The sequence below is a fragment of the Carlito syrichta genome, unplaced genomic scaffold, assembly GCF_000164805.1.
Source record: "Carlito syrichta isolate Samal-C Ts95f unplaced genomic scaffold, Tarsius_syrichta-2.0.1 Scaffold302417, whole genome shotgun sequence".
Classification (NCBI taxonomy): Eukaryota; Metazoa; Chordata; class Mammalia; order Primates; family Tarsiidae; genus Carlito; species Carlito syrichta.
The window spans coordinates 305,943-317,088 of record NW_007246513.1 but is presented as its reverse complement, the minus strand read 5'-3'; the positions used below and the strand labels follow the sequence as shown (position 1 = coordinate 317,088).

Here is an 11,146-nt window from a genome sequence, read left to right as displayed (position 1 = left end):
AAAAAAAAAAAAAAAAGAATGTGGCTAAGAGTACAGACTGTGGGACCCAGGGAGGCCAGGTGTGTGCCCAGCTCTGCCGCTGATGAGGACAGAGCCATCCTTACACCTCGCTGAGCTGCCCCGTTCTCGAGACCCCGACGCCTGCAGTGGTTTGGCGTTGGGAAAAAAAAATCCAGGTTCTGAAATGTGAATTCCCCACCAGATCATAGAACCGACCACTTATGGGCCTATGGGTCCCCCAGTCAGCACTCCCCAGCAGACCCAGAGACAGGAAGTAAACTCTCCCACCAACACACCAGCTCTCGTGCAGCCGCACCCACTGCCCAGGCTGGGCCGAAGCCCCAGGCGGGCCTGAGAAAGGCCTGTCCGGATATCCTGCTCCCTCTGGCCAGCTGGGAGCAGAGGCAGTGTGGCCAGCGCAGTGGCTGGGAGGGGGCCCTTCCCCAGCCACTCAATTCCTCCATCCTCTGGCTCCTCTGCCTCGCCTGCCTCAGGAGCAGCCACGCCTGCAACTCCCCGCATCTCGAAGCATATCCCATGCCCTGGAAGAAGCAGCTGGCCCAGGTGTCACTTCAGAGTGAAAGTGCCCATTAAGCCACCATTGCCCGCCATGCCCGTCAAGTCCCGGAAGCCATGTTCGCAGATGTGTCAGCCTAATGAATTGATTGATTCTTTCTTCCCCTGCCTGCATGAGAATGGGCAGGTCTCAACTCCACCTTCGCTGCCTTTGCTCCGGCCTGGGGAGGGTAGCAGGGTGGAGGGGGCTGCTGGGGCAGACCCAGGTTTTCCTCCCATCTCCTCCTCCTCTTATTCCCCGCAGGCCCCTTCCCCCACTCTTTCCTGGAAGGCCATTTTGGCCACCTTTCCCCAGCCTGTCCCCGGCCCCATCTTTTGAGGCAGGGTCTAGTCTAGGGTAGGGATCGGCCCCATCTTAGTCCTGGCTTCCATAAGCCTCCTTGCTCTGTGGTCTGCCTGTTCCAGAACCTGGCCACCTCCCAGCTTGTCTGACCCAACCAATCTTGAGAGGCAGGGAATAGAGACCCTTTTCCAACCCCAAGGCTGTTCCCTCAGTCCCTTCCTGTTCACCCCTGTGAGCACCTCTTCTCCGGCAGGTGCTTTTGAGAACGCCCCGGCTCTGTGGGAGGGATGGGGGAGCCTTGGAGCTGTAGGGACTCAGCACAGACTAAAGAGGAGACCCTCTGATCAGAAGAGAAAGGATCTTGTCCCCAGGCACACCATGAGGTCAGCGGAAGAATGAGGCCAGAACCATCCAGGAGAGACAGGTTTGGTATCCCGTGGCAGTCTTGCACGGCAGCCCGGACACCCTCCTGAGAGCAGCTGATGGTAGCACCGTGCAGCCCAGTGGGGACATCTATTAATTGGCATTAATCAGCTTGGGGGAGCAGCTGGAAGTGGCAGTGCTGTCCCCTCACCTCTTCCCAGCTTCTGGCCCTGAGGTAGTGGTGGGTTGGCTTTCCTCTGGCTCCGGCCACTGTGCCTGCATGCGACAGGACTCGTTGGGCTCCCGTGTGCTCCCTCTCTCCCTCCCCTGGCCCTCGTTCCTGTTCCTCTCCCCCACCCTCACAGGTAGCTCTTATGTGCATATATTAATTAAGGAGGTGGTAACACAATCAGCTCTCCACAGGGTCCCCCTCCTGCCATGGGACCCGACCTACATAGAGTGGGGGCAGGTGAAGCACAGGACAGCAGGCTGGGCAGCCAGGGAAGAAACACAAGGGGTTTGAGTGAGTCCAGAAGAGGCAGGGGCATCTTGAGGAGGGGGACCCTAGCAAAATAAGGCCCAAAGGAGAAGGGGCCTTGGCAAGAGGTGTGAGCTCAGGAGACCTGTCTCTGCAGAGGACCAGTGGGGAGCACAGGTGAGGGCCCAGCGATCTGGGATTCACTCCCATCAGCGCAGGACCTGGGCAGGCTCTGGTGTGGACACTGCACGCCTGAGCTCCGCCCCCCGCCCCGCTCTCCTCAGAAGTCAAGGGGGCTGGTTCCCCTCCATGACCTCAGTTTTCTACCTGTGAAATGAAGGGGTTGGGTCAGATGCTGTCTGAGGGGATTCTTGGCATGATGGGACATGACTCTGATGCCACTAGGTGTCTTAGCCATCCATCCATTCATGCTTCCATCTGTCCGTCCGTCCATCCATCCATCCATCCATCCATCTATCCATTCTTCTGTCCATCCGTTCAGACATGTGCACATACACAAATCCATCTGTCCATCCATCCATCCAGCTTTCCTTCCTTCTATCTATCCGTCCGTCTGTGCATTCTTCTGTTCACCCTCCAGGTGTACATACATGTCGCCATCCGTCGTTTATCCGTCTGTCCATCCATCTTGCCATCCTTCTCTCTATCCATTCACCCATCCTTCTGTCTGTCCATGCTCCCCTCTGTCCTTCCATGCATCCCCTTTCCCTTGCTTCCATCCATCCGCCCATCCATCCGTCCACCCATCCATCCAACCAGTGAACGTCCCACCGCATGCCAGGTCCCACTGCAGACTTTGACGGTGACTCCGTGATCAGACAGGTCCCTGTTCTCATGGAGCTCAGAGTTGGCGGGGGAGACAGGCAAGGGGGCGGCAATGATGATACTGTGAAGAGGGGTAACCATGAGGCCCCCGCCCCATCCACCAAGGAGTTGGGGGAGGCTTGCTTCCTGAAGGAAGTCACAAAAGCTGCAACCTGCAGGATGAGGGAGCCAGGCGAGCTTTGTAGTTTGTTGTGAGTGTTTAAATGAGTCCATCACAGGCCCAGGGGGTGGCAGTCTCTCTGCAAATGCTGGTGGCCGTCATTATGGGATAAGCCTTCATCACCCCCTTGCCTCCAGGTGCCCTGACCTTCGGCCACATGAAACTACTTCTTGCTTCCCAAACATGCCATTCCCCTTCTCTACTTATCTTTAAGACCACGCTGGAGTGTGACTTTCTCCGTGGGGGCTTTCCTGGTGCCCCTCAGTGTCCATCTGTCAGCAGTTTTGAAGCACTTGTGTATTGCTCCGAGAGTCCATGCTGCGTATCTGGGACATGTAGATGGCCTCACCCAAGTGGTACCCAGTCATACTTGCTGAGCGGCATCACCCAGGGGATGGAGGCCTTTCTTCCCCTGCGCCCTGGCCTTCCTAGAGAACTGACCTGAGCCAGTGTCTCTCCTGGGTAGAGGCTGGTTAGGCTAGACTCTAGAAGATGGCGGGAGGCTGGCCTGGCCCCATCCCCAGAGGACAGAGTGTGTGCACTGACCTGGGTCCACAGCTCTTCCTGGGCTTAGACTCAGGGCTGCCTCTGCATCGAGGTGCACTTCCCAGCCCATGTCACCTTCTGGACTCATAACTCCAGTATCCATTGCAGGAGAAGTTTGGGGAAGCTTCTTGAAGATTGATTCTCTGCTTGGTGGGAGGAGGGAGTGCTCATCAGGCTAGTTGTTTTTGTAAACAGACCCTGACTCTATATAGGGAGGACTGGGGGTGGGGGGGAATCCTCTCCCGTGCGGTGCTGGTGGTCCTTGCCGTGGAGGGCCTGTCACAGCCTCACCCCCAGAGAGAGCCTGCCACCCCACCCATCTCCTCCTCCCTGCTCCTCAGCCCTCTTGAGGGCACCCTCTCAGCATCCTCAGGTTCACAGAATTGCAGAAGCTCAGAAGGAGCGACAGCTGGGGTGAACCTTCGGGTTCCCCTCTCGTCCCCTCATTTGCAGATGAGAAAGCTGAGCCCTGGAGGGTACCTGCCTGTGCTGCAGAGGAGGGGTGGTCCTAGAATCCCTAGCCCCGGACTCATGCCATTCCTACCCTGGCCCAGCTGTGTGCCTGGAGGTGCCCCAGGCGGTGAGGGTGTGTGTTTTACATGAGTCTCGTGACTTCTGAGCATGTGCGAGACTGCAGGCCACTCCTGGCACCTCCTGCACTTCCAGGACTCTTGCACCTCATTTTATATTTGATATTTTGGGTTCTTAAAGAGGTCCACCCCATTGAATGAGCCTCAGACCCTTGTAGGCCCAGAAAGAGCAGCCAAGCGTTCCGAGGCCTTGGCCTGACGTTGCCAGAGGCCCTGAAGTCCAAGAGCCTTCCACCACTGGCCCCTCCATGGCCGGTGCATCCCCCAGGGACCTGCTCTCCTCTTACCCCTTGCTGCAGGGTTCCCTTATCTTGCTAAGCTGCCTGACCAGACCCCTCCACCAGGCAGGTGGCTAGGAGGCCAAGCAGAGCTGAAGTAGAGATGGGCGGACTGCTGTCCTGTCTTGTAGGCCCTGGACTCCATGGAGTAGCCTTCCTTGTCAAGAGCCGCCCTGCCGCTGTCAGGCAAGTCCCAACCTCACCCTCATTCTGCCAGCCGTGCCCAGTCCCTAGGAAGCTGCCTCAGATAGCGCCGGGGTGGGCAGCATGGAGGGTGGGCCCAGCCAGAGAGGCGCAGCCCCCAAGAGGGGCTCGAGCCAGCTCACTTCCTCCACTTCGATGGGGTTGGCCCGTCCCATGCACTTTAGAGACCTCTGGGAGCGGAGAATCAAAAAAGACAACCTCACCATTGTGTGGCACTTGGCAGTTTGCAACACGCTCTCACAGACACTGCTTTATTTAATCCTTGTGGAAACAGTCCTGTCAAAGGGACACAATTGTCACCGTTTATCAGCAGGAGAAGCTGAGGCTCAGAGAGGTTTGGGGCTGTCAGACACACAGGCAAGAACAGGCCAGGACTTGCATCCAAGCCCAAAGGACTTCCACCAAACCACCAGCCCAATTGACGAAGCTCTTACGCTGGCATCTAAATGCATCTCGAATTTTCCCTGGCTGGATTACGTTCGTGGCCACCTGCTTTTAATTCAGCATCCACTCCCTCCTGCCACTCAGCGTGGTTCCACCCCACACCCCCTTCCTTCTGCTGCTGTGCTTTCTGGGCAAACTCGTCTTCACATCAAACCAAACAAAAGCAGACAAAATAAGGAAGGTAAATATGCCACGAGGAATTGAGAGCCGGCAGAGAGAGGCAGAGGGAGAATGAGGCGAGCTCTGGCCTTGAAGTCGCTGGGAGGTAGCCCTTGGGCAGGTGGTCTCACGTCTCCACCGGTCTCAGTGTCCTCACCTGTGAAATAAGGATGCTACATCATAGCCTCGCTAAGACGGAGGTGAGGATGCCAAGAGGGGATTGCCCAAGCGCTCCCAGTGAGGCATCTCTCACACGAAGTGTGCTGCCAAAGCTGGCCTGGGCCTTGCCGGTGTCATTCACAGCTTGGGGCTGGCCCATGCCCTGCATCCACCCTGCCAGCAGAAAGAGCCAGGGGCTGGTGCTGTTCCACCTTGTAGAAAGACACAGAGCTCCCGGCAGGCGGCCCGTCCCCAGCCCCCTTGGGCCCATCTGCCTCTCCCCAGCCAGAGCCGTTCTCACAGCTGCTCTGGGGGTGCTCGAGCCACTGGGACCAGCAGTGGGGAGGGCCGACCCACAGCGGGGGCTGGGCAGCTGCTGGTAGGGACCCGCTTGCAGTGACCTGGCAGCTGACCCTTGGCAGCCTGATGACCAAGGTCATGTCTGCAGGGTGAGCACCCTGGGGGAGTCTGGGACATTCGGTGTAGCCACAGCTTGGCACCTCCATCTCCAGCAGGGACTCTGGGGTCTTGGACACTGGACACTGATTGGAGGAATAGAGAGACCACAGCCCATGAGGGGAGAGGGAGGAGAAAGGATGCGGGCCTGGGTGCCCAAGCATGAGGCTCTGCTACTGATTGATGGGTATCCTCAAGCATACCCTTCCTAGCTAGCCTTGGTTTCTCATCTATAAAACGGGTATAATCATAAATGCCATGCCTAGTCTCCCCCGTTAGGTGAGGAACATCATAGGCAAGTGAAGTCTGCAAGGTAGGCAGCCCAGGAGGGCCTGGGCAGGGTAAGCAGGGAGGGGGAGGTTCGACCCCTGGCCACACATCAGGCCCCTCTGCCCAGCCCAGCCAGGGCGGGAGAGACTGCAGGAGCGGGTGGGGACATGGCCTGGCTCTCCCTGCTGACGGGGTGTATGCTTCTGCCTCTGATGGCAAATGAGTGCGGTCTCTGGCTATTTCATCTCTGTAAGGGGCCTACTCAGCCTGTCCAGTGAGTGACAGCCAAACAAACCTCAAGCGACAAGGAAATGTCCCCAAGCCTTCTCCTTAGTTCTCTGGGAGACTTGGGGGAGGGGCATACACTGGTTCCTCTTTGGAGATGGGCACTCCGGAGGAACCGAGGTGGGCAACGTGGTACTGCTCCCACATGGCGGGGCCTCCCTCCGGCCTCTCCTCGGGTCACCTGCCCGCTTCTTCTTGGGGTGGGTCTCCGTGTCCTAGATAACATTCCCAGAGTGTGCAGAGGAGATGAGACTATCAACTGATCCACCAGAAACGACGTCCGCTGAAAGTTAGAGCAGCGACAGGTGGCCGCCAGAGCACTGGGCTGGGGAGTCCAGAGGCCTGGCGTCTAGGCCCATCCTTCTTCTAGTTGACTGATTCCCCCCCGGAAAGTGGTGACATCCCTGCTGAGGTCCTTCTAGTCCTTCTAGGCCGGGAAGAGATGACTGTGGCATACATGAAGTGCCTCATAAATGCTACCTCCTGCCCTCTCCCCTTCTATAGCCTGATGTGGCAACGTCTGATGCTTTCAAAGGCTTCCTTTCTCACGAGCTGCCCTCGCTGCTGCACCGCTGGTGTGGGCGGGGCTCGGGGGGGAATTTGTTTGATGCCTTTCATTAGGAGGCCAGGAGGTGGTATGCTCATTCACCCACCTTGTCAAGTGTCACCCGGGCGCATTCGCCTGTGTGCTTATTGAGAAAGCTGTCCTTGCGCGTTTTAAAGCCAGAATCCCGGGTTGGCTTTAAATCTCTGATTGACAGGTATTCTCCAGCATACCCTTCCTAGCTAGCCTTGATTTCTTCATCTATAAAACGGGTATAATCATAAATGCCATGCCTAGTCTCCCCCGTTAGGTGAGGAACATCATAGGCAAGTGAAGTCTGCAAGGTAGGCAGCCCAGGAGGCCCTGGGCAGGGTAAGCAGGAAGGGGGAGGTTCGACCCCTGGCCACACCTCAGGCCCCTCTGCCCAGCCCAGCCAGGGCGGGAGAGGCTGCAGGAGCGGGTGGGGACATGGAGAGTCTCTAGCAGAAGACAGGATGATCTTCTGCTAAGTGATCCCTCCAAAAGGCACAGAGAGACGGAGTGCTGAGGATCTGGTGAGGGCACACAGGGTAAAGAAGAGACCAGGGGCCTGGCAGAACAGCTGCAGCAGGACTTGGGACCCAGTGACTGGTCTCCTGACTTTTGGTTGTGACTTCTGCAAGTCACTGTTGTTCCATGGCCCAGTTTCCCCATCTGTAAAATTGGCACAGGCATGGCACCTACTGGAGATCCGTTGGCCTCTGTGCTGTAACTACAGATATTCCCTGAGCCCTTCCTGCCAGGCCCAGTGTGGTGAAAACTGCCACTGCCCGGGGGTCACAAGTCTGCGTCTGCTGGCTACCAGCTTGATGGCCTATCCACGTGTTTGTCATCTGCAGAATGGGAAGAACCACCCATCACGAAGGGCTGATGGGCACTGCGTGCCAGGTGGGGTCGGGGGAGTCAGCTTGGGCTAAGTCCACCCCCCTTCCTCTTCATCCTCTTTTCTTTCGGCCATTGGGGGGTTTGTGGATGGAAGAGTGTTTTGTTTCCCTCCAGTGCTGTTTTTGTATTCACTCATAAGAATGGGCTTGGGGTGCCCCCTGGCAAGACAGTAAAGAAGAGCAAAGTGCATTCAAAGTGGAGAAACTGAGTCAATGTACCAGGGAGTTGCACTATAGAAGTGTACATGTCCCCCCGCTCTGGGGACTTTCCCTCTGCCTTGGTGGGGTTTCTCCATCTCCCTCCGTCCAAGGACGAGCACCCCCCACCTGCCCAGACCTCCATCTGCTCCCCTCCCCCAAGCCTCCACCCTCCGGGCAGCAGGGGCCCCTTCCCCTTCCCACCCCCTCCGCCTGCCTCTCCATTAGCAGATCTGGAGCCCGATGAAAGGAGCCCTTCTGAGTCGGGTCAATAGATCCAACTTGGGGAGATAAAAGCGTGGGGGCTGGGGAACAAAGTGGGAATCCAAGGCAGAGGAGGCCGGAGTCAGGGCAGAAGGGGGAGGTGAGGAATCAGGTTCTGAAGGCCCCAAAGCGAAATCGACAGATTGAAAATCTGCTTTGATGGCCTCTCCGTTTATCTCCCTCGTTAACAGACGTGTCCATTTGGCAGGGGCGAGGGGAACAGGGCAGGAGGCTGGCTGAGTTTCAAGTTTGATTTCTCGGGGCTTACAACCCATCGTCTCTTTGCATAAAAAGGGATTAATATCTGGCTGAGTATTAACTGAGCACCCAGCCGCACACGGGTGCACACACACACACACACACACACACACACACACACACGTGCAAACATGCACATGCACGCATACACTTTGTTATCTTGAGCTGCTGCCTCAAACCAGCACCGAGCTAAGACCTATCTCCACGGTCCCCAAAACCTCAGGGTGGGCCGATGCTCCTGCACCCCCAGATTTCACTCCTGCCCTCCACCCAGCTGCCCTCCAAGCTGTTTAGAGGAGGGCCTCCCTGTCCTCATTATGTAAATAAAATGCAGGGACAGAGACACAGGAAAGTTGATCCCATTAGGAGGGATTAGTTACTCAGGAGGCTGAGATTAGAGAATCAGCAGGAAGGGAGAGGAGGAGAGGGGTGGGGAGCAGTTGCCTGCACCCTCTCATACCCTGTCTACGACCCCCCAACCTAAAGGAAACCCCCAGTGGACCCTTGTCACTTGCCCACAACGTGGCCAGGGAGCATGAGGAAGAAACTAGTTCTCTGTTGCTTGCCCGTGGAGGGAGCTCTATGGACCTTGAAGGAAGGAGAGGGAAAGCAGTGAGTGGGTCTGAGAACCCCTTATTAGCATGGGGGGCACGGTACCCTGCTGCCTCTCAGGCAGAAACTCAGATCTCAGCTGTGTCTGTGGCCCACCTGGCCTGCCCTCCCCTGCCTAAAAACCTAGTCCTGTTACAGAGACGTGGGAGGTGCCCGGGGGTCCAGCCTGGGGGCCTGGTGGATGTGGAGGGCACAGAGGTGGACGTTGGTGGGAGCCTTCAAGGACAAGGCTTAGGATTGTCACTCAACTAGGCTGGGGAGGGCTTGGGGTGGAATGCCACAGCGAATCAAGTCTCAGTCTTTCCTGGGCCTAGACAAGAGTCTGGAACTCCGGACACCAAGTTCTCCACGACCCAGCACAGCGTGCAGTTTCCTGCTGAATCTGGCTGCCCTCTCGCTGGCCCAGCCCTCACCCTAAGCCAGCGGTTTTCAAAGGGTGGTTCCCTTGTCTAACAAGCCCTCTAGGTGACTTTTTTTTTTAAATCAGAATCTCATTCTGTCACCAGTCTGGAGTGCTGTCGCACGCTCACGGCCATCTTTTAGCAGCCTCAACCAGCTGGGCTCAGGCGATCCTTCTGCCTCAGCCTTCCAGGTAGCTGGGACTACAGGTGTGTGCACCCGCGCCCGGTTAATTTTTTAATTTATCGTAGAGCTGAGATCTGGCCAAGTTGCCCAGGCTGGTCTCCAACTCCTGGGCTTAGGAAACCCTCTCGCCTTGGCTTCCCAAAGTGGTAAGGCTACAGGTGTGAGTCGCCATACCTGGCCTTCTCCAGGTGATTCTGCTGCGGCTCAGGTGTGCACAAGTGAGCATCCAAGCCCATGTTTTTCTTGGTTCATCAACTCTGTGGGGCGAGGGTTAGGGTTTGCTTCCAGGGTGGGCTGAGTGGGTGAAACGGGGTCAGAGTTTCTAAGACGTGTGAAATGAGCAGAGGGAAAGTGTCAAGATAGGCATGGAAGGCAGAGGAACGTTAGGGAGAAAGGGTGCGCCGGGAGTGGGGGTGGGGCATGGCCCTTGTGGAGGGCATAGAGCACCCCCAGATGCTCTTTCTCTTCCTGCCCATGTGAACAGTGATCACTCTGGTCAAGGCAGCTTTTTTTTTTTTTTTTTTTTTAGTTGGAGTCTCACTCTGTCGCCCAGACTGGAGTGCAGTGGCCACTCCCAGCCACCGCAGCCTCGACCTGCTGGGCTCCGGCGATCCTTCCGCCTCAGCCTTCCGAGTAGCCGGAATTACAGGCATGTGCTACTCGCCCGGCTGATTTTTTGATTTATTGTAGAGACGAGGTCTCGCTGCCCAGGCGGGTCTCGAACCCGCGGGCTCAGGCCATCCACTCACCTCAGCCTCCCAAAGGCGCGGGATTACAGGCTGAGCCACCGAGCCCGGCTAAGGCAGCTTTTGTGTTGTACGGACTCAGTTGCCTGACCCGGGTTCCCCATCAGCCGCTGCCAGTCACGGCCATGGACTGAGAGATTTCTGCTCCACACCCTTGCTTTGGTGACGTGGAGGCAGTGGTGTGCTGGAGCTGGGGTTCACTGTACCTGTCTCTTCCCTGCCCGTGTTCGCAGATGTCCCACTGGAGGACTTCAAGTCGGTCATGGTGGGAGCTTTGACACCAGGGAGATGGGCAAACACACCCAATCAGGGCTTTTTTAATTTGTCCTGAGGAGTGGGGTGAGAGGCATTTGCCCGCACACAGATGGATGCAAGGAGGTTTGGGAGGAAGGCAACAGTCTGTGTTCTCCAGGACTGCAGAACACCCCAGTCCGCCATAGTCTGTCAACAAGTCCACACTGCTTACCAGGAGCTGTACTAAAAGGGTGAAACCTCAGCTCATTTGTCCTGACCTCCAACCCATGAGGGAAGTGTTAATATCCCCAGTTTACAGATGAGTTCAGAGAAGTTAAGCAGCATATCCAAAGCCACACAGTAAGAAAGCGGCAGGGGTTGGATTTCTACCCAAGCGGCTATGGCCCCCAGAATCCTACTCTTTATTTATTTATTTATGTATTTTTTTGAATTGGAGTCTCACTCTGTCGCCCAGACTGGAGTGCAGTGGCCGCTCCCGGCCACCGCAGCCTCGACCTGCTGGGCTCCGGCGATCCTTCCACTTCAGCCTTCTGAGTAGCTGGAACTACAGGCGTGCACTACCACGCCCGGCTAATTTTTCATTTATTGTAGAGATGAGGTCTCACCAAGTTGCCCAGGCGGGTCTCGAACCCGCGGGCTCAGGCAATCCACTCACCTCAGCCTC

The 11,146-nt window shown here is 56.8% G+C and overlaps 1 protein-coding gene across 1 annotated transcript in view; it reads left to right on the top strand.

Annotated features, from left to right (window-relative positions):
- The window catches only part of SDK2 (sidekick cell adhesion molecule 2), a 189,974-nt gene that overhangs the window by 1,007 nt on the left and 177,821 nt on the right, over positions 1-11,146 (top strand). Inside the window, exons 3-4 of the mRNA XM_021711624.1 lie at positions 5,372-5,465; positions 6,602-6,674. Of these exons, the coding sequence (XP_021567299.1) occupies positions 5,372-5,465; positions 6,602-6,674 (167 nt within the window). The remainder of the gene's footprint in view (positions 1-5,371; positions 5,466-6,601; positions 6,675-11,146) is intronic.